The sequence below is a fragment of the Gopherus evgoodei genome, chromosome 4 (genome assembly GCF_007399415.2).
Source record: "Gopherus evgoodei ecotype Sinaloan lineage chromosome 4, rGopEvg1_v1.p, whole genome shotgun sequence".
NCBI lineage: Eukaryota > Metazoa > Chordata > Testudines > Testudinidae > Gopherus > Gopherus evgoodei.
The window spans coordinates 52,284,517-52,305,844 of NC_044325.1; the positions used below are offsets into that span (position 1 = coordinate 52,284,517).

At 42.7% G+C, this 21,328-nt stretch overlaps 1 protein-coding gene across 1 annotated transcript in view; it reads left to right on the forward strand.

Annotated features, from left to right (window-relative positions):
* HEATR5A (HEAT repeat containing 5A) overlaps positions 1 to 21,328 on the forward strand; it is a 129,102-nt gene that overhangs the window by 100,470 nt on the left and 7,304 nt on the right. Inside the window, 7 exon segments of the mRNA XM_030559337.1 lie at positions 520 to 588; positions 1,353 to 1,532; positions 7,081 to 7,315; positions 7,791 to 8,039; positions 9,881 to 10,008; positions 15,894 to 16,041; positions 20,198 to 20,470. Of these exon segments, the coding sequence (XP_030415197.1) occupies positions 520 to 588; positions 1,353 to 1,532; positions 7,081 to 7,315; positions 7,791 to 8,039; positions 9,881 to 10,008; positions 15,894 to 16,041; positions 20,198 to 20,470 (1,282 nt within the window).

The following is a 21,328-nucleotide window of genomic DNA, read 5'->3' on the forward strand; positions in this document are numbered from 1 at the left end:
CCAACTTCCCCTTCTTATTAAGTGTCTTCAGGCCTGTCGAGGTTTAGAGTAATGTTTTTTTAGGGTTGGGAAACTTTTTATCAGGTCAAGAGTTCAGGGAGGAAAAAGCTTTCTTTGTTCTGGTTTTAGGACCCTAGCAAACAGGGGAAACAAGTCTTAATGTCCCTGTCTCAAAGAGGAAACCATCTCTTTTATGGAAAAAGCATAACTGTTCTGTCAGATTGTTCCTCAGTCTCCCCTTTTTCTACCCTCCTCCAAACAAAGACTCTTTATACCCATCACTGAGGTATCTGGCCACAGAACCAGGCTATATCTGTAAGACAGCAGCATGTTGGGATTCCAAGTAATACCTGGCAATTAGCTACTAGAGAGAACAATACAGTTCTCCAGCAGGGACATAATTAATTTCTAATCATTTTCCCAATCAAATCATAGTGTAAATAGAAGGGAACTGTATAATTTATAAGAAAAATTGAAACAGACCATTATTTCGTTAAGTGTTGAATGATTTCTCTTTAGGTTGGAGCTGCACTTCGACCTGCGTTTGCTCCAGAAACCCCGCCTGATGTCACAGCAAAAGCATGTCAGGCAAGTGTTTAAAGCTAACACTTTCAAGTGAGACCCTCTCTAAAAATTAATCTCGTCTAATGGATACATACAATGATTTTTAAAGCCAGAAGACTAGTCTTATCCTGTACATCACAAGCAAAAGGATTTCACCCAGTTACTCCTGTTTTGAGCCCAATAACTGTATGCATTTTCTTAAAAGTTCTGCTGAGCAAATTATGTATCACCTTTTGCCAAGTGAGCCTTTAACGTCACTCCGTGAAAACAATGGAAGATGGCAGCCATTTTGAGAATAGCAATTCTTTTTTGAATTCTGTGTGTCAAAATATTATTCATCAGCCTGTGCTGAAGAAGATTGTCATTTATGAAGAATAATGTCCAAAAGTTACCATTATTCTAACAAATTATTTTCCAAAACTATCACTTACTCTGGATCCATTTAGCCAGGAGGGTGAGACAGAATAACTCTGCTGATGCACAGGCAAAATTGGAGAATAGGAGGGAGAAGGAACTGTGAGTGTGTTGGAAATGTTGAGGTCACAGGAGGGAGGTGTAGAAGTGGAGGAAACTAGCCAGCGTGTTCTGGCTGGTTTCCATGGTCCCTGAGTTGGATACAGTAACCAGAGTTATTCACATTAATTCCAGTTAACATTATCATTAGTCCCAAATTAAAAAGACTGTACCTGACTGGAAAAAAAAAACTTGTTTAGTAACTTTACTGATAAAATTGAACTATCTAAATTACATTTTTTCACATGATCACACTTTCTATCGTACATCACTAGGTTTGCAGTGCCTGGATAGCAAGTGGTATAGTCAGTGACCTTAATGACCTTCGAAGGGTTCATCAGTTGCTCATATCATCCTTGACCAAAGTACAAGCTGGAAAAGAAGCACAAAGTCAGTTGTACAATGAAAGTGCCTCAACTATGGAGATATTGGCTGTGCTCAAAGCTTGGGCAGAGGTTAGTAAATTAGATCTATAATAAGACTCTTGGCAACTGTGTGATGAGAGTATTGAACTGTCCTTTCAAGTGTAATGAAATATCATCATAATTTGTATAAAGTTAAATTTGCTATTCTCTACTGAATTTACACACAACCAAAAGCATGAACACCAGTACACTCAGTTTGTGATAGCAAAACATGCTTTAAAATAAAAATTAAATGTGGTCACAGAGGTGCATTTTAAACCTTATAAAGTAGTAAACTTGTTAATATTTCATAGTGATTCAATGTCAATTTTAAATTGAGATGGCTTGGATACTTGTGGTTGTCCACTGTAGTTATCTATATTGGATATACATCATTCACCAGTGAAGTTGTAAATTTAATTGGCATTTAATTTCTCACAGGGAGGCTCTGTAGGCAAACATGTCTCAGGCAAAATATACGCATTTCACATTGTGTGACTTCCGGCAAGTTCAGTTAGGCAGTAAGGACTTATGCATGTGATCTCAGTGAGTTGGTAAGATGGGCTCATTTGAACAACATACTTTTTAATACAGCCAAAAGCGAGGACATACAGCTGAGAATGAAGAAATATAGCTCACACTTACAAGGTGGGGGACTATGTCCTGCAGTACAGTGATACTGAAAAGAATTTAGGGGTAATAGTGGATAACCAGTTGAACATGGGCTCTCAGAACAACGTGGCTAAGGATAAATACAATAATTGGATATAGAAGCAGGGGAATATTGAGTAGAAGCAAGGGGATGGTATTACCTCCATACACGGATTATTGAGACCATTGCTGGAATGCGGTCTCCAATTCTGGTGTCCATACTTGAAAAAAGATGTCAGAAAACTAGAAAGGGTTCAAAAACAGCTACATGAATGACTACAGGTCTGGAAAACATGTCATATAGTGAGAGACCCAAGCAGGTCAGTCTGTTCAATTTATCCAAGAGTAGAGTAAGAGGTGGTTTGATACTGGTCTGCTAGAAACTACATGGGGAAGAGAGTTGATAATACACAGCTCTTAAATCTGTCTGGAAAAAGGATTAATAAAATCCAGTGGTTAGAAGCTGAAACTAGATGTAAGAAGGGCCAAACTGGGTCAGACCAATGGTCCATCTTGTCTTTCAACAGTGGCCAGTGCCAGATGCTTCAAAAGGAGTGAATAGGAAAGGGCAATTTACTGAATGATCCATCCACTATTATCCAGTCCCAGATGCTAGCAGTCAGAAGTTTAAGGACACCCAGAGCATGGGTTGCATCCCTGATCATCTCAACTAATAACCATTGATAGATCTATCCTCTCATGAACATATCTTATTCTTTTTTGAATCCAGTTATGCTTCTGGCCTTCACAACATCCATTGGCAATGAGTTCCACAGGTTAACTGTGTGTTATGCGAAGGAGTGCTTCTTTTGGTTTGTTTTAAACCTACTGCTTATTAATTTCATTGGGTAACCTCTGATTCTTGTGTAATGTGAAGGGGTATATAACACTTCCTATTCGCTTTCTCCACACCATTCATGATTTTATAGACCTCTAAAGGCAGAGGAGGCCTGGAATTACTTCAAGTCAAAGTTGCAGAAAGTATCAGAAGCCTGCATCCCAAGAAAGGGGGGGGGGGAAATCATAGGCAGGAGTTGAAGACCAAGCTGGATGAGCAAGCGTCTCAGAGAGGTGATTAAGAAAAAGCAGAAAGCCTACAAGGAGTGGAAGATAGGAGGGATTAGCAAGGAAAGCTACCTCATTGAGGTCAGAACATGTAGAGATAAAGTGAGAAAGGCCAAAAGCCATGTAGAGTTGAACCTTGCAAAGGGAAGTAAAACCAATAGTAAAAGGTTCTATATCCATATAAATAAGAAGAAAACTAAGAAAGAAGTGGGATCTCTGAACACTGAGGATTCATAGATTCATAAACTCTAGGACTGGAAGGGACCTCAAGAGGTCATCGAGTCAAATCCCCTGCCCTCATGGCAGGACCAAATACTGTCTAGACCATCCCTGATAGACATTTATCTAACCTACTCTTAAATAGCTCCAGAGATGGAGATTCCACAACCTCCCTAGGCAATTGATTCCAGTGTTTAACTGCCCTTACAGTTAGGAACTTTTTCCTAATGTCCAACCTAAATCTCCCTTGCTGCAGTTTAAGCCCATTGCTTCTTGTTCTATCATTAGAGGTTAAGGTGAACAAGTTTTCTCCCTCCTCCTGATGACACCCTTTTAGATACCTGAAAACTGCTATCATGTCCCCTCTCAGTCTTCTCTTTTCCATACTAAATAGACCCAATTCTTTCAGCTTTCCTTCATAGGTCATGTTCTCAAGACCTTTAATTATTCTTGTTGCTCTTCTCTGGACCCTCTCCAATTTCTCCACAGGATGGAGTGGAGGTTAAGGATAATCTAGGCATGGCCCAATATCTAAACAAATATTTTGCCTCAGTCTTTAATGAGGCTAATGAGGAGCTTAGGGATAATGGTAGGATGACAAATGGAAATGAGGATATGGAGGTAGCTATTACCACATCCAAGGTAGAAGCCAAACTCAAACAGCTTAATGGGACAAAATATTCCAAGAATATTAAAGGAACTGGCACATGAAATTGCAAGCTCATTAGCAAGAATTTTTAATGAATCAGTAAACTCAGGAGTTGTACAGTATGACTGGAGAGTTATTAACATAGTTCTTATTTTTATGAAAGGGGAAAAAAAGTGATCCATGTAACTATAGGCCTGTTGGTTTGACATGTATAATATGTAAGGTCTTGGAAAAATTTCTGAAGGAGAAAGTAGTTAAGGACATTGAAGTCAGTGGTAATTGGGACAAAATACAACATGGTTTTGCAAAAGATAGATCGTGCCAAACCAACCTGATCTCCTTCTTTGAGAAGGTAACAGATTTTTTAGACAAAGGAAATGCAGTGGATCTCACTTACCTCGATGTCAGTAAGGCATTTGATACAGTTCCACATGGGGAATTATTAGTTAAATTGGAAAAGATGGGGATCAATATGAAAATTGAAAGGTGGATAAGGAACTGGTTAAAGGGAGACTCCAACGGGTCGTACTGAAAGGTGAACTGTCAGGCTGGAAGGAGGTTACTAGTGGAGTTCCTCAGGGATCAGTTTTGGTACCAATCTTATTTAATCTTTTTATTACTGACCTTGGCATAAAAAGTGGGAATGTGCTAATAAAGTTTGTGGATGACACAAAGCTGGGAGGTATTGCTAACATAGAGAAGGACTGGGATATCATTCAGGAAAATCTGGATAGCCTTGTAAACTAGAGTAATAGTAATAGGATGAAATTTGATAGTGAAAAGTGCAAGGTCATGCATTTAGGGATTAATAACAAGAATTTTAGTTATAAACTGGGGACACATCAGTTGGAAGTAGCAGAGGAGGAGAAGGACCTCGGAGTATTGATTGATCACAGAATGACTAAGAGCTGCCAATGTGATACGGCCGTGAAAAAAGCTAATGCGGTTTTAGGATGCATCAGGCAACGTATTTCCAGCAAAGATAAGGAGTTGTTAGTACCCTTATAAAAGGCACTGGTGAGACCTCATCTGGAATACTGTGTGCAGTTCTGGTTTCCCATGTTTAAGAAGGATGAATTCAAACTGGAACAGATACTGAGGAGGGCTACTAGGATGATCCGAGGAATGGAAAATCTATCTTATGAAAGGAGACTCAAAGAGCCTGGCTTGTTTAGCCTAACCAAAAGAAGGTTGAGGGGGGATAAGATTGCTCTTTATAGATATATCAAAGGGATAAATATTAGGGAGGGAGAGGAATTATTTAAGCTTGGTACCAATGTGGACGCAAGAACAAATGGATATAAACTGGACACTAGGAAGTTTAGACTTGAAATTAGACGAAGGTTTCTAACCATTAGAGGAGAGAAGTTCTGGAACAGCCTTCAAGGGGAGTAGTGGGGGCAAAAGACATACTGGCTTTAAGACTAAGCTTGATAAGTTTTTGGAGGGGATGGTATGGTGGGATAGCCTAATTTTGGCAATTAATTTTGCAATTGATCTTTGATTATCAGCAGGTAAGTATGCCCAGTGGTCTGTGATGGGATGTTAGATGGGGTGGGATCTGAGTTACTACAGAGAATTCTTTCCTGGGTGTCTGGCTGGTGAGTTTTACCCACATGCTCAGGGTTTAACTGATCGCCATATTTGGGGTCAGGAAGGAATTTTCCTCCAGGGCAGATTGTCAGAGATCCTGGAGGTTTTTCGCCTTCCTCTGCAGCATGGGGCACGAGTCACTTGCTGGAGGATTCTCTGCAGCTTGAAGTCTTCAAACCACAATTTGAGGACTTCAGTAACTCAGACATAGGTTAGGGGTTTGTTGCAGGAGTGGGTGGGTGAGATTCTGTGGCCTGCATTGTGCAGGAGGTAAGACTAAGGTCAGAAGGGACCGTTATGATCATCTAAAGTCTATGAGGTTGTCATATTCCCCCTCAGTCATCTCTTTTTCAAGAGAGAGTGGGGCAGTACTCACAATGTGTAGCTATTAGGAGCCCCAGGCCCATCCCCTCACCAACAGGCCTGGGGCAGACACTGCAGCACCAGTCAGCAAGGAGCTGAGTCCAGAAAGCTGAGCCCAGGATCACCACTTGGAACATGAGCAAGTGTGTGTGGAGTAGGGGACGGTGTCCTGCCCTGAAATGGTGTCAGTGGAGGGAGATCTGTCCTAGTGTGGGAGAATTGGGAAGAGACCAGGATCCATCATCCTCATGCCCCAATCTCTCTGCCAGGTCATGGATCCCTCACACACTTGTTTGTGCTCCAGATCCTGGTCACTGCTCTTTGACAGCTGATGCTGCATTGCCTCCCCCTGGCCTGCCTGGGGCAGGGGTGGGTCAGCCAAGGCTCCTAATTACCACACATTATGGTCATCTTCCTCCCTGCCAGCCAGCTGAGCAGGAAGCTAACCTCCCACAAGCAGCCAAATTAGCCCCAAACCATGATTTTTTTTCCAATAGAAAGGAGGTGGAACCAGGCATCTCCCCCCCGAAAAATCACAGTAGTGGGCTAATTTCATTATTTCTGTGAAGTCTGTGAAATCTTGATTTACACAGGGCTTTTGCTTACAGTGAAAGACTCAAGCAGCTCAATTGATTTAGGTTCTCAAAGAGAAGGTGAGAGGTAACTTGATCACAATGTACAAGTACCTACAGGAGGATAGAAATTTGATATTAGAGGGCTCTTCAATCAATAACAAGATCCAATGGTTGGAAGTTGAAGCTAAATGAATTCAGAATAGAAATAAAGTGCTAATTTTTAATAGTGAGAGTCCCTAACAACTGGAACCACTTACCAAGGATTGTGGTGGATTCTCCATCACTGATCATCTTTAAATCAAGACTGGGTATTTTGCTGGAAGATGTGTCCTAGTTCAACCATGGCTATTAGACTTGAAGCAGGAATTAATTCAAGTAAGCTCTATGCCCTGTGTCGTGCAGGAGGTCAGACTAGGTGATCACAGTAGTCCCTTCTGGCTTTAAAAATCTATAACTGTTGCTCTGTCTCTCAAACTTTGAATAGGTTTACATAGTTGCAGTTGAAAGAGAAAAAAACCAAAGTGATGCACACAAGCAAATTTTGATGATCACAAACTCTACAGATGAAAGCTACGGAGATTTAACCTCATCAGCCGATGGACTTTTGGACCTAGTCCAGGCAGACCTTGGGATCCTAAGCAAACTCTGGCTTGCTGCACTTCAGGATTTTGCTCTCTTAACTTTGCCTTCAGAATATGCCTCTCAACTTCCAGCTGAAGGTATGAAGGCAACTGTATACTTTTATTCGTGTTTGATATAATTTGGTTGTATGTGCTTAATAACATCTCAGCTGAATTGTGCCCATTCACAGTACATAACTTTTTCCCAAAAAAGGATGTAGTTGATACAGAACCAGCACCCTATAATTTGCAGCTGTTTACCACAAAATCAATGACTAAGTTTAGGAAAGAGGTTTCACTGGAATGGAGCAGTAGTGGATTTTTAAGATGAAAGGAAGAAAAAAGACTTAAAGAAATGTATTTGATTCTATTTGCTTTGTTGTTGATAATTTTATTTGTTAACCACAAACCACCAGGTCAGCTCTGGCTGTTAAACAGTAAAGAAAGACAATGAAATGTCATTAAACACAAATACTATTATAATAACAGAAAGGAATCCCATACCTGTAAGAGAAATTATTTACAACTGAAAATAATTGCATCATTTAAAACTCTGACTGATATTTTTTTGTAGGTGGTGCATTCTATACTGCAGAGACAATTGAAAATGCAAGACCACACTATCACAACTCCTGGGCTCTAATTCTTTACGCTACAGCATTATGGCTTACCAGCACAGGTTTCCTTGTGGTTGATCCAGATGAAGGAGTAACTAATCTCTCTAGACCTGTCACCCCAACTACAATGTGTCAAGATTCCTCCTCTAGGGCTGCAGTGAAATCTCCTGAGGATGTGAATACTGACATATTTCATCTTATCTTGGGTTGGTTGATGAGCATGTAATCTGTCTGGATTTTAAATTATAAACAGTCACTTTAGTATAAATAATACTGTTGACACGCTATAATGCTTTGGTTGTCTGCTTTTAATTGTGTTGGTGAAGGATTGATATGTTGGAAGTACTTATGGCAAGAGTTGGTTTCTATGCTGGAGACAGAATTGCTTCCTGTCTTTCTGATTATGCTGGGAAAAAATATCCAATGCAAGGTAAACAGAACACATGCCAATTTACTACTATGCTCAGAAACCTACTATTGCTTCTGCTTTGAGCTTAAGAACAGATTCAATTTTGGTTACACCAGTGTAATTACAAGGTGACATTACTGACTTGATTGGAGTTACTCTGGAATATGACCACAGTTTTAAATACGTTTTTGTTTAACTTGGCAAAACATAGACTTGGCATCTGAGGCCCAACAGAAAAGTTCAGTTATTTCATTCAGGTCTAGGGTTAGCAGGCCCAGGGTTCATATAGACTTCTTTGCCCCATTTAGCTAGTGAGGTGGGGTTGGTAAATACATGATTAACTAAAAACTTCAGCCTTTTTGTGAAATAAAAATATTAAGTCTCAGATAGCCTTTAAGTTTCTAAGCTGCTATTATAGTTTCTCTGTAAACTCATCCTGTCATGTAAATCACTATGTCAAGGGTTGACATACTACATTCCAGGTTCTCCATTTCATACTAAGGCAAAAATTCTGTGGGGTGCCTGTAAGAATTTTCTTCCTAATTAGTGGATCCAGATCTCAACATCTTCATCTTCTATTTCTGTGATTTTTTAAGCTGATTATTATTTATTTCTGTTCTATTGCCCAGAAGTTTCAGTCTGTTCATTATCTTATGCCTGGTCTACACTTGGGGGTAGGGGATCGATCTAAGTTACACAACTTCAGCTATGTTATGCTGAAGTTGATGTACTTAGACCTATTCACTGCAGTGTCTTCACTGTGGTGAGTCAACTGCTGCCGCTCCCCCGTCGACTCTGCCTGCGCCTCTCGCGGTGGCGGAGTACAGGAGTCAACAGGAGAGCGCGGAGGGGTCGATTTATCGTGTTTACGTAGATGCGATAAATCGACCCCCGCTAGATCGCTTGCTGCCCGCTGATCCAGCAGGTAGTAGACATACTCTTAGATACTGGATACTTAGATAAAGGAAGACAAGGTCTATAATGTTAATTTAGATGGAATATAGGGGCCCAAAGATGTTACCCTAACACAGTCACTGTCCATCATTAAACAATGTTAAAAAGGCCTGGTGTTCCAGGAGATGTTGGAGGTGGCTGTCATGATGATGAAGCTCACTTTAGTGGCCCCCGTCTTTTCTTCCATACTTCCCCCAAAGTCTTTCTTTAATGACCCAAAAGGGAGTGATGGGTGGGATAACCCATTTTCTTATTTTGTCCATCAGTTAGGCCTAGTTTCTGACACACTTTTATTTTGGTTCATTAATTTCCAGACCCACATTTTCTTGTTTACCATGCATGATCACAATGTGGTCGTTGAATTATATCAGAGGGCCTTTTTGTTTGGACTACTCCCGGGGGGGTTTTGGTCTGGTTTTCTTGCACCTATTATAAATTCTTTGTTAAAAATAACTCGACCTACTTATCGTGATTATAGTTATAGGCCTAATTGTTACAACAAACTCCTGCCTAAAATGTTTACAATTGAAGATTTATTTGCTTAGGCATGCAGGAATATAAAAGATGCATATGCAATTTCCATATCTTTTCAGCACATTGACAGCGTACTTGTCTTGATTTACAAAATTACTTTAAATAGGTTTTCAGTAAAGCCTGTTTTTGTTTTTGTCCTGCTGTTTACAGGAATTAGTGTGGAATTTCTCTGCTCACCTCGCTCAGATTCAGCAATGGAAAACATTACTGCTTGCCTACATGCTCTGCAAGCATTTCTTGATGTGCCTTGGCCTCGGTCTAAAATAGGTGGTGATCAGGTAACATGCTAATTTAGAAAATATGAGTTAGAATTCCTGGTATTTTCAGTAGCTGTCGGTGTGGTGCTTTACTCTTGTTCAATGATAACAATCGACTGTGTGCATGTTCCCTCTGTGTGCTGCCCCAGATCTGCTCAGATAGCTGACACAGCAGACCCCAAGCGAACTCCCAAAGACCACAGACTCTAGTCAGGTATGAAGGAACCCAAACCAGGTTTATTGTCAAACGAAGCACAGTAATAGTTTTCCGTAGACTCTACAAGACATGCTACGAATTTGTGCCCCCTGGCAATGGACCGGCTCAGTCAGTGGCAGGACTTTCAACTGCCCCATAGGCCAGACAAACGTGCACTCTGGGACTTAGTTTTATACAGTTACAGGACAGATTATTCATCCCTACTGATGTATTGAAGTACAGCCTCTTGACTCATTGAGGGCTGTCTCCATTTTTGATTATGTCGGTTCAAACAAATCTATCCATCATGTTGTCCTTTTGATCCTATCTTTAATATGAACCTGCTTGTTCCTTGTTATCTCTGTGGAGTGTTCTGATGCCATCTTGGCACAAGTTCCTCTTATTAGCACTTATGTGAGGATGCATCTGCATCTAGCAGCCCTCTTCTATGAGTGGGGCCTGCCTCTGGCTCACAGCCCAGCTTTTGCTTAGCAATGCCTGGAAGTACTTTGATTCAGGCTTTGGGCCTCTGACACGAGTTTATGTTTCAGGGTCTCATCTTACTACAGCAGGGTATTGTGACAGTGTCTGCTATGACTTAGATCTCTCAGCTGTCCTTCAATCTACAATGATTTTTCATTTGCTGTTCTGTGGCACTGATTGTAAACACTGTTGTCTGGTAGGAAATGTGGCAGTTAGTTATTTCTCTCTCTCTTGTAGATCCTGAGACTTTTTGGCTCTCTTCGAATGTGTTGCTACATTGACCTCACCTTAAAGTTCAGATTTTGCATTTCAAACGTTTTATTGAAAATGTTATAGAACTGGAAAGAAATAATAAACTAAAAGTTAATTAAAAAGAAACCCGCCTATGTGAATGCTATAGAAATCATTGCTAAACTGCAACTTATAGTTTGTTGAAAGATGACTTAGATGTGTAGCATGGCAGGTTGTCATTTCTCTGACTCCAGTCAGGGAACAGCATGTCAGTCTCTGGAAGAAAGGAAGCTCTCAGGGTATAAGTTAATGTAACTTGGAAAACTAATCAGATAAACCATCCTTTCAGAGGACATGTCTTCACTACAGAGTTAGCCTGGGCTAGGCTAGCATGGGTGGGCATCCCCACTACATAGCCCTATTCATGCCAGACCTATGTGGATGCGTGCACAATAGTGTTATACTAACCTGTTTGCTGGGTTCTACTTCTAGCTAAGTATTCCATGGGTCTTAGTGGTACATTAAACTGAGCCCCTCTATGAATTCATGGAAGTGCTCTTGTGTTTCTTACTGATATCACACCACAGCTTTACTAGAAGGCTAGTGTCCGCTTCTGTCCAACTGGCAGCATGGGAGAGGACTTCTTGGATGGCATCTCTGCTCAAATGGTGTGGAAGAGCAGTAGAAGTATATTAAGCAGTGCAGAAGAAGGGAGAAATTAGATGAGAAAGTATAGCCAGGGCAAAATTATGAGATTGGAGGATTAACAGCGCTTGATTAGCCTGTGTTCTCACTGCAAGGTAGGCAGTGAGCAAAACCCCTGAGCCCAATCCTTCACCCTCAGTCATGCCTGCTAACCTGAGTTTAAAGCACCTTTGAGCCTGGGTTAGAAGTTTTTCTGTGTAGATGGATCTGGGGTTGGGGCAATGCCTAAGCTAGGGGTCGGCAACCTTTGAGAAGTAGTGTGCCAAGTCTTCATTAATTTAAGGTTTTGTGTGCCAGTAAAAGGTTTTGCGTGTGAGACCGGCAGCATGTGCGGCAGATGGAACCACAGATTGGCAGCAGGCTGAGCCTGATGCCAGTCTGGGGTTCTGTCTGGCGGCCCCTCCCAGTCAAGGTCCCAGCCACCGGCCTCGCTCAGCCTGCTGCCGCCCAGGTTCCATCCATCTAGGCCGACAGTGGACTGAACGGGGCCGGCGGCTGGGACCCAGCTGGCAAGGGGACGGCAGCTGGGACCTGAGACCTGCTGCAGGCTGAATGGCTCATCCCACTGCTGTTCTGGGGTCCCAGCCACCAGCCCCACTCAATCCGCTGCCAGCCCGGGTTTCGTCCATCCAGACCAGCAGCAGGCTGAGCAGGGCCAGAGGCCGGGATCCTGGTTGACAGCAGCGTGCAACCCAAAACGTGCAGCCTGTGTATCACCTGTTGCTGACCCCTGGCCTAAGCTATAGCCCGGGCTAATTTTGCATTGAAGACATGCCCTATATGTAATCTCTTTTTTAAAAAAAGTTTAAATATGAAAAATGTTTGATTATTACAGGACCACATTTAGGTTTTCTTTTTACAAAAATTCACACTTCATCCTAGTTCTCAGAGTAGCAGCCATGTTAGTCTGTATCCGCAAAAAGAACCGGAGTGCTTGTGGCACCTTAGAGACTAACAAATTTATTTCAGCATGAGCTTTCGTGGGCTACAGCTCACTTCTTCAGATGCATAGAATGTAACACACAGACAGGAGATATTTATACATACAGACAACATGAAAAGGTGGAAGTATGCATACCAACTGGAAGAGGCCAATCAATTGAGATGAGCTATCATCAGCAGGAGAAAAAAAAACCTTTGAAGTGATAATTGAGATGACCTATAGAAGATGTGAGGAGAACTTAACATAGGGAAATAGATACAATTAGTGTAATGACCCAGCCATTCCCAGTCTCTGTTTAAACCTAAGTTAATTGTATCTAATTTGCATATTAATTCGAGTTCAGCAGTCTCTCTTTGGAGTCTGTTTTTGAAGTTTTTTTGTTGCAAAATTGCCACCTTTAAGTCTGTCACTGAGTGGTTAGAGAGGTTGAAGTGTTCTCCCACTGGTTTTTGAATGTTATGATTCCTGATGCCAGATTTATGTCCATTTATTCTTTTGCTTAGAGACTGCCCGGTTTGGGCAATGTACATGGCAGAGGGGCATTGCTGGTACATGATGGCATATATCATGTTGGTAGATGTGCAGGTGAACCAGCCCCTTGATGGTGTGGCTGATGTGATTAGGTCCTATGATGGTGTCACTTGAATCGATATATGGACAGAGCTGGCATCGGGCTTTGTTGCAAGGATAGGTTCCTGGGTTAGTGTTTATGTTGTATGGTGTGCGGTTGCTGGTGAGTATTTGCTTCAGGTTGGGAGGCTGTCTGTAAGCGAGATCTAGCCTGTCTCCCAAGATCTGTGAGTGAGGGATCATCTTTCACTAGTTCTGATATCTACAGTCTAGGGGAATAATATTCTCTGTAAGTATACATTTTTATTGTATCCTTTAAAGTACAAATTCTACCCACCCATCAAAAAAGTGTTGCTCTTTTATCTGTCAGGCATTGCGTACGTATTAACCCAGTCATTATTTTATTGTTCTGAATGAAACTTTAAAAATGACATCTTTTCAGGCCTGCCTGAACATGTTACCTGGGCAGGTCCTGACTGTTCTGGGCCATTGTTTCCAAAACGACATTAGGCCTCTTCCATTTCAAGAGCAAACTGTGCTGTACTGTATCTTTCAAAGTACTATAAATGGATATTTACTTCCGAAAGGGTAAATCATATGTATCGTATTATTTCTGATTATGACTAATACTCCTTTAAAAAAACCAACCTTGTTTAATTAAAGGGACATGTCATGTTTTAGTTGCCATATGACAAATCCACAAACTACTCAGAGTATCCCACCCTGGCCTCATTGTAATCGTTGTTTTATGTACAGCACAGTTTAAATTAAAAATATATCCTCAGGAAGCAAAGCAGATATAGAAGTCTCCCTTCATTTGTGTGAAGTAATACTTGTGATTTTTTTTAACAAATAATTGAATGCATACAAAATGTTTACCTAGCACACAGCGTGACAAAAAGTATTTGTTTGAAGAAGGCATCAAGGCTGATACATTTGTGACCAGAATCAAGGCTTTTGCTGGCACAACTGAACTCCTCATACCATTTTAATTGGAATTCTACATTTCAGTTGCCCCTTAAAGCAAGGAAAACTGTCTGCTTTTTAGACCCCAATTTACCTCTTCCTTGTGAAAACCTTGTCTTCCACTTTTGCTGTTGGGAATTCTTATCACTTTATGGTTTTGTATCGTACAGAACATTCAATAACTTGTGTAGCTTAAATAATACTGCTTACATCTTCAGTTTCATGAATCATTGTTTTAATTTTCCTGCTTTACTTTCTTTCTGATCCTATGTTTGGAGCTTGACAGGTTGGAAACTAATGTATGTTTGGTGTAAGCAATGAGGCCTATCCTTCCTTTAAGATTTTGGGGAACATTGAGGGGGGAAAGTTCCTTCTCACCATATGCTCCAAATTTTAGAAGTGTAGATTGGTGGATTGGTTTTTCTTCGCTTCAACTTCTGATCTTCTGTGTGAAGGCAGTGGGGTTGCATGTGCACAGAAGTAATTAGGAACAGAAATTAGCTTTTCGACTTAGGTGAAAGTGGAGGGAGGCTTTCAGTAAAATGACTGTGTGGAGTTAAAAAAAAAGTCATTAATTCCTTCTGTTTTAATTTTATACATTGAAACAGTAACATTTCAGACATTAAGTACTTGAGGTTAAAAAATTAATATATAAGTGTGACGCAGTAGGGGCTGTCTGCATGGGAAATGGGAGAGCAGAGGATGACTTCAGGTGAGGGGCAGGACCTGAGCCTGTAACCTGAGCCAGGAAGAGGCGGCAGGGGGTGGGGGTGGGGGGAGTCAAAGCCTGGGAAGCTGGACAAAGGAAGAGAGCCTGCTGGAGAGGTTTTTAGTTTCAGTTTTGGGCTGGCTGGGAAGAGGCAGGGAACCTTGAGTCTGGGGTCTAAGATCCTTGCCCCCCAGAGGGACCTGACTGAGGGTCCTGGTTGTACCTACAAGCCCTGCTTGGGACTGTGTTCCTGTTGTCTAGAAAACCTTCTGTTTTACTGGCTAGCTGAGAGTCATGGTAAATCGCAGGAAGTAGGGGTTGCAGGGCCCAGACTCCCCCACACTCTGTGACAGTAGGGATGCATCTGCGCTTTGGCAAAAACATTAGATAGATAAAAAGAAGAAAAAAAAGCAATAATTTTCAGCTGCTGCTAATTAGAAATGAGCAAATAAAGGCAATGAGAATATAGTATCAGAGGGGTAGCCATGTTAGTCTGGATCTGTAAAAAGCAACGAGTCCTGTGGCACTTTAAAAACTAACAGATGTTTTGGAGCATAAGCTTTTGTGGGTGAATACCCCCGTACCCATGTGTCTGACGAAGTGGGTATTCACCCACAAAAGCTTATGCTCCAATACATCTGTTAGTCTTTAATGAGAATATAGTTCACAAGACTCTGACAAAAATGTGTACCATCTTATTACAGTTTTATATTTACACAGTTGTTCTCAATCTGTTTATCACGGATGACTTTGTACTCACATCTTAAGCAATGACTCTGTAGAATGGACAGTGTAGACACAGTCCACATAGGTATTTTGAAGACATTATGTAAAGACATAGAAAGGAAAGTCTGAAGCTAGAAAGAGAATACAATAATAGCTTACTACTACTTTGAAGCTTCATTTTATATCTTCTATCTCACTCTGAGGTGAATAGCTAGAGTATTCTGCAGTCCAAGCTGTTGTTTATGTTCAGTTTATGTAGTGTGTTACATTTTCAAAGCATTATATAAATTTACATTAGAATACTGAACCTCTGATGCTTGTGAGTAATAAGTAAATGGATGTGAATATCAAGACTTTGAACATTTCTCTTTCTACAGGAGCTTGGTGTGGAGTTGTTGAATGTTCTGCATCGACTGATACTAACCAGAGAATCGCTTGATATTCAGCTTGCTACTCTTGAAGTAGTCCGACAGATTCTTTTCGCAGCTCAGGAGCATGTGAGAGAGAAACGGAGAAGTGCAGAAGGTATACAATATACTGTATAAACTTTTTATGACCAAACTTATTCCATCTGTAAGCTGTAGATTAGTGGCTTTTTTGTCAGAGGTGCTAAGTCACTAATCTGATTGACTTCACTGGGAGCGAAAGATATTCGGTACTTCAGAAAATCAGGCCACGCAAGACTAAGTAGGCCAGTTGTGGAATTGCAACACAAGAGCATCAGCTTTTTCCTTGTGTGGCAATATAAAGTATAGTTTTTAAATAAAGCAACTGTGATCAAGTTACTCATCCAGTTCCTAACAGCATTGAGTATAGCCATTGAATTAAGCATTTTCTCCTGGATTAGTTATACCCTTTAACAGTCCTTATAATTAAATAACAGGTTTTTCTTTTGTTTAGAAGATGTGGAATGAAACCAAATTTTATTTCCTATAAAAATAGTACATATGCACAGAATTTTGTACCAAAACATTTTTTCTTCTTTGAGTGCTTGCTCATATTGATTTCAGTTAGGTGTGTGCATGCCGCATGCACAGTTCGCTGGAAGGTGTTTCCCCTAGTAGCACCCATCGGGTTGGCTCTGGAGCCCCATGGAGTCATGCCTTCATGGCACCGCATATAGGACCCTGCCAACTCGCCGTCTCCAATTCCTTCTTACAGTCAGTGATAGTTATTGGAGCATTTCGTCTCGACTTCAACGAGGAATCCTCTAGCGTATTTTCTGTAAATAGTTAAAGATAGTTTAAAAATTTGTTTTAGTTAGACAGACATCTGGACTTGGGGCAGTGGGGGTTGTTTCCCTCCCCTGCTTCCTCATCCCTCTCCCGGGCCCGGGGCATGCCTCAGACCCAGGGGTTTAAGCCTTGCGGGATTTGCCAGAAGCCTATGCCCAAGGGTGACCCACACTCAGCTTGTCTAAAGTGCCTGGGGGAGTCTCATGAAGCAGACAGGTGTTAGATCTGTCAGAGCTTTCGCCCTTGCACGAAGAAGGAGAGGGATCAGAAACTAAAGTTGCTGCTAATGGAAGCAGCTCTCCACCCTCAGTCTTAGTCAAGCCCAATGGATTTGGCACCAGGCTCCTCAGCATCAGGGCACAGAACGCTGGTTTCGGTCCTGGAGGTTCTAGGAAGGACTCTGGGATCAGAGACCCTCGGCACCGGCACTTCCCAGCGCTGAGCATGGCACGGGATCAATCTTGGCACTGCTCACAGTCTCCCGTCCCGAAGAAGCAGCACAGGAAGACTGATAGAGGGCGCTCCCCTTCCCGTGCATAGGAACGTGAACCTAAGGGAGGGAGCCCGCACCTCCCCTCCAGCTCAACAGCCAGCACCATCGACTCCAGGCTATGAGAGAGACCGTTGAGTCTGGTGCCACCGGAGGAGACCCAGGTGGAGATTTGGACCTCGCTTCCACACCCAAGACTTATGAGGCGGTGCAGGACCTGATCACATTGACAGGTCCACACTCCCTCCGATCACGGTGTCATAGCACCAGTCCTAAGGCCCCAAATGACTCGGAGGCCAGTGGCAAGCCAGCTATGGCTTGGCAATGTTCTACATCATCCTGGCACCAATTCCCAGCACTGACGGGCACTGACTCATACGTGTCCCAGAGAAGCCGACACTGTAGTCGCTGGCACTTCCAGTCAGCAGGGATGACCCAAACTTTCCCCACGGTACCGTGGCCACAACAGTGGCAGGTACTGGCTCAAATGCTGACCCAGTGGCCCTTTTAGACCCCATGGGCTTACCACCAGTCCGAGGGGTCTACTTCAGTATGCTCCTTTTCAGTTGTGTCTGAGAGAAGGACTGCATCTAGGGCCAGGGATTTTTCCCAGGCATTAGCCACCGCTACCGCCGCAATTGGTACCACGCCCAGCAGTGACAACAGACTTGGCACCATGCGCATCTTCAGCAGAAGCACTTCCACCAACTTAAGACAGGCTGGGGGTGGGGAAATAGAGAGCCTTGGCTCTCAGCTCCACACACAGCTCCTCGCTCCTATCCAGATTGTGCCATGGAGAGCCTGGCAGCTGCTCCAAGGATCCCAGCTCCTCACTGGGAGCTTGGGAACCACCTGGACTCCAGGCGCAGAGCTCCCTGCCAGGAGCCCGGCTGTGTTGGGGAGCCCCTGTACAGCACTGGGACTTTCCATGGGGATCCAGGAACCTCCGGATCTGACAGTGGGGTACAGGGAGTTGGGTAGACACAGCCCAGCTCAGAGCAGGCAGCTTGGGCAGCAGCTGGGCTGGGAGCCGGGAATGGGGAGCTGGGGGCAGCTGGGGTCCAAGTGGGGTGGGTGCAGCCTAACAGGGAGCCCGGCGGGGCAGCCGGGCTCTAGCTGGAGCTATCTCCAGCATGGAGCCATGAAATTGGCAAGAATTACAACCAACGGCCGATATCAATAACTCCCCACAACTGGAATATATTGTTTATTACATCTGGAGGGGTAGACCACCCATGGTTGTAAAAAGACTTGCTGAGGTGCTTGATTTTGCTACTTTGATGATTTTGAGGTTTTTGTGTAGAATTTCTGAGGTTTTTTTTAAAAAGCCATCTGAAAAATCAGCAGTTCCATCACGTGGCATCGTACTGTTCTCCAGCTGGTTCTTCAGCAATGTTGAAATTGAGATCCACCTTCGAGATCTCTGCCACTTGAGTTAACAGAGTAACTGTTAGCAGTAGTTGGTTGGCATTCACTCTGTGGACTACACTAGAAGGGGACGAGGTGCAGTTTATCAGTGGGTTTCACAGATATTTGCAATGCTGACAGCAGAGGGACTCAGGAATCTTGGGTTCCATTCCATACTCTGGAGAAGAGTGTTTTCTCGTGGTTTCAGAGCTACTACCTACTGGTCCTTCTCCCCACAGACTTGCCTCTGTCTCTAGTCTTGTCTCTTCCCTACTTTATCTCCTCATCCTAGTCCCATTCTCCTAGTCATGTTGCCCCGCGAGTCCTAGTCTTCTCATCTGGGGTCCAGTGCCAGTCTTATTACCTAGTCAGTCTCATTTCCCCTCTCCTGTCTCTTCATCTAATCTCTCTCCCTCCCATCCTGTCTCCTCCACTGGTTACCAGACCCAGGCTCCATCCTTGGGCTCCTCATCCATCTCAGTTCCTATCCTTCCCTGGCTCTTGGCCCAATTTCCCCCCCCCCCCTTCCTGACTCTTTGTCCTAGTCTCCTTGCCCAACCAATCCCATTGGTCTCCCCGCAATTCCTTGTAAAATCTCTTTCATTCCCCAACCTGAACCCCCCCTGCGCAAAAAGAAAAAAATGTATCCCTCTCTAACACCCTGTCTCCATGCACAGCCAATCACAGCCTCCCTTCCCGCAGTGGCTCCCAGTCTCTCCCACTTCCCCTCCCCCAACTGTTCATGATAGTTTGTATTTCTTCCCCTCCCTTCCAGTCCAACTCTCGTTGAACACTTTGTCCCAATCGACTCCTTTCCTTCCCTCTGATTCAGCTCTTGTCCCCACTGCACTTGAGTCAGGTAGCTTACTTCTCTGTGCTGCCTGAATGCCAGCAGGGGGGTAATTGAAAGCACAGAGGAGAGAAGCTCCCTGCTCTCAGCCCCACCATAGCCCGCAGCAGCCAGGACCAGCAGTTCTATGGGAAGCCCAGCTTTGCTTCTGTAGTCTTTGGCTGTAGCATGTTAAGTCATTCTGTGGGGGATGAATGCACAGTTTGTTCCCACGTAGGAGTTCTGAGGGGCTGGGGCATGCTCAGTGAGGATGAAATCTTTGGACAATTTAGCTGCTGCAGTGACTGATATGAGAGAGAGAGAGAATTCCTTCTTGAATGCACAGAGGTATAAATATCCCTCTCCCCTGTGTACATGGTGGTCAGTGTCCCCAGCTGGTCTGGCCTCTTCCTGTTGCCCCCTAGGCCTTACTTAGGTAAGTCCATCCCTCTTTCCCCTCCCTCGTAACCCAAAGGACCCTTAATAGAGCAACATCCCTTTCTCCTGCCGGACAAATACCCCATATTCATTTGAAGTGAGTGCATCCTTATAAATTTATTTCAAACTACAGTTGTTCTCCATCAGAACTTTTAACACTGTGCTGCATTAGAATTTAGAACTGTAAATTATCCCCTGCCAAAACAACAAAGTTTCAAGAAGTAAACTTTTGTCAACAAAACACTACGTGCTTAATGTCCTTATTTCTTCTTTTCATTATAGTTGATGATGGTGCTGCAGAAAAGGAGACCTTGCCAGAATATGGAGAAGGCAAAGACACAGGAGGACTGGTGCCTGGAAAGTCATTAGTCTTTGCTACGCTGGAGTTGTGTGTTTGCATTCTAGTCAGGCAGCTCCCCCAGCTTAACCCTAAAGTAACTGGTAGCCCTGCACTTAAAGTTGGAAAACCTCAGTTGTTGTCAGAGAGTGGAAGTAGATTGGTGGCAGCAGCATTAGTTATCCTCTCTGACATTCCGTCAGTCTGCTCTCCTGAAGGTAGGATGTGGTTGATACCAATATGTGATTTTGTTACAAGGGAAGATTAAATGAAAAGATGGATGATGATCATAGAGTAACATATACTTACTGCATAACTTTATCTGTTGGATACATGCTAGAGCAAGGTCTAGGAGATTTACCTATGACAATTTTCTAATTGTTTTTGTTGTACTCAAAAGTTAAAAAGAAAAAAAAGAAAAAAAGGCTGATAGGTACAGGAGCAGTAGTGTGAGTGTAAAGTAGTTTTCAGGACCGAAATATTTTTCTCCCATCTTTTCCCCATAAAGAAGTCCAATTAATGGACACATTTTATTTCACAGAGGTATATGTATGATAGCTACATGCTTCCTTTATAAAGCCTCAATTTAGGAATTTATAATACAGCTGTAAAAATGTGTTCCAAAGGGAAATGTGCCATGTCATCTTTGTCCAAAAGCCATCTTGTAAACTACAGAAACACAGACTAGAAAGGTAGTGTTCATCTCTCAGAGCATCTGACCGTCACCCCCGACTTCATTTTTCACAGTCACCAAACCTTGTTAGATTCTTTTTAAAATAATATAATTACATAAGTTATGTATCTATCTTATCTTGTTACCTTTCACTGTTTATTACCTTCATGCTTCCATAACCCAGCTTTTTTTCATACATTGCTGAGTTAAGTCTAATTTAGATAATAATTTCCTTGAATCAGAGCCCTGTCACTGTATTTATGTAAAATACTATTCATACCTATGGTACTGTACAAAACAGAAATCCAAGAATTCCTATCCTTTGTATCTACCAGCCCCTTTTCCCACATTTGCCCTCTACTATTGAGTCCTTGTGTCATGGTCACCATCCTGCCCGCCCAAA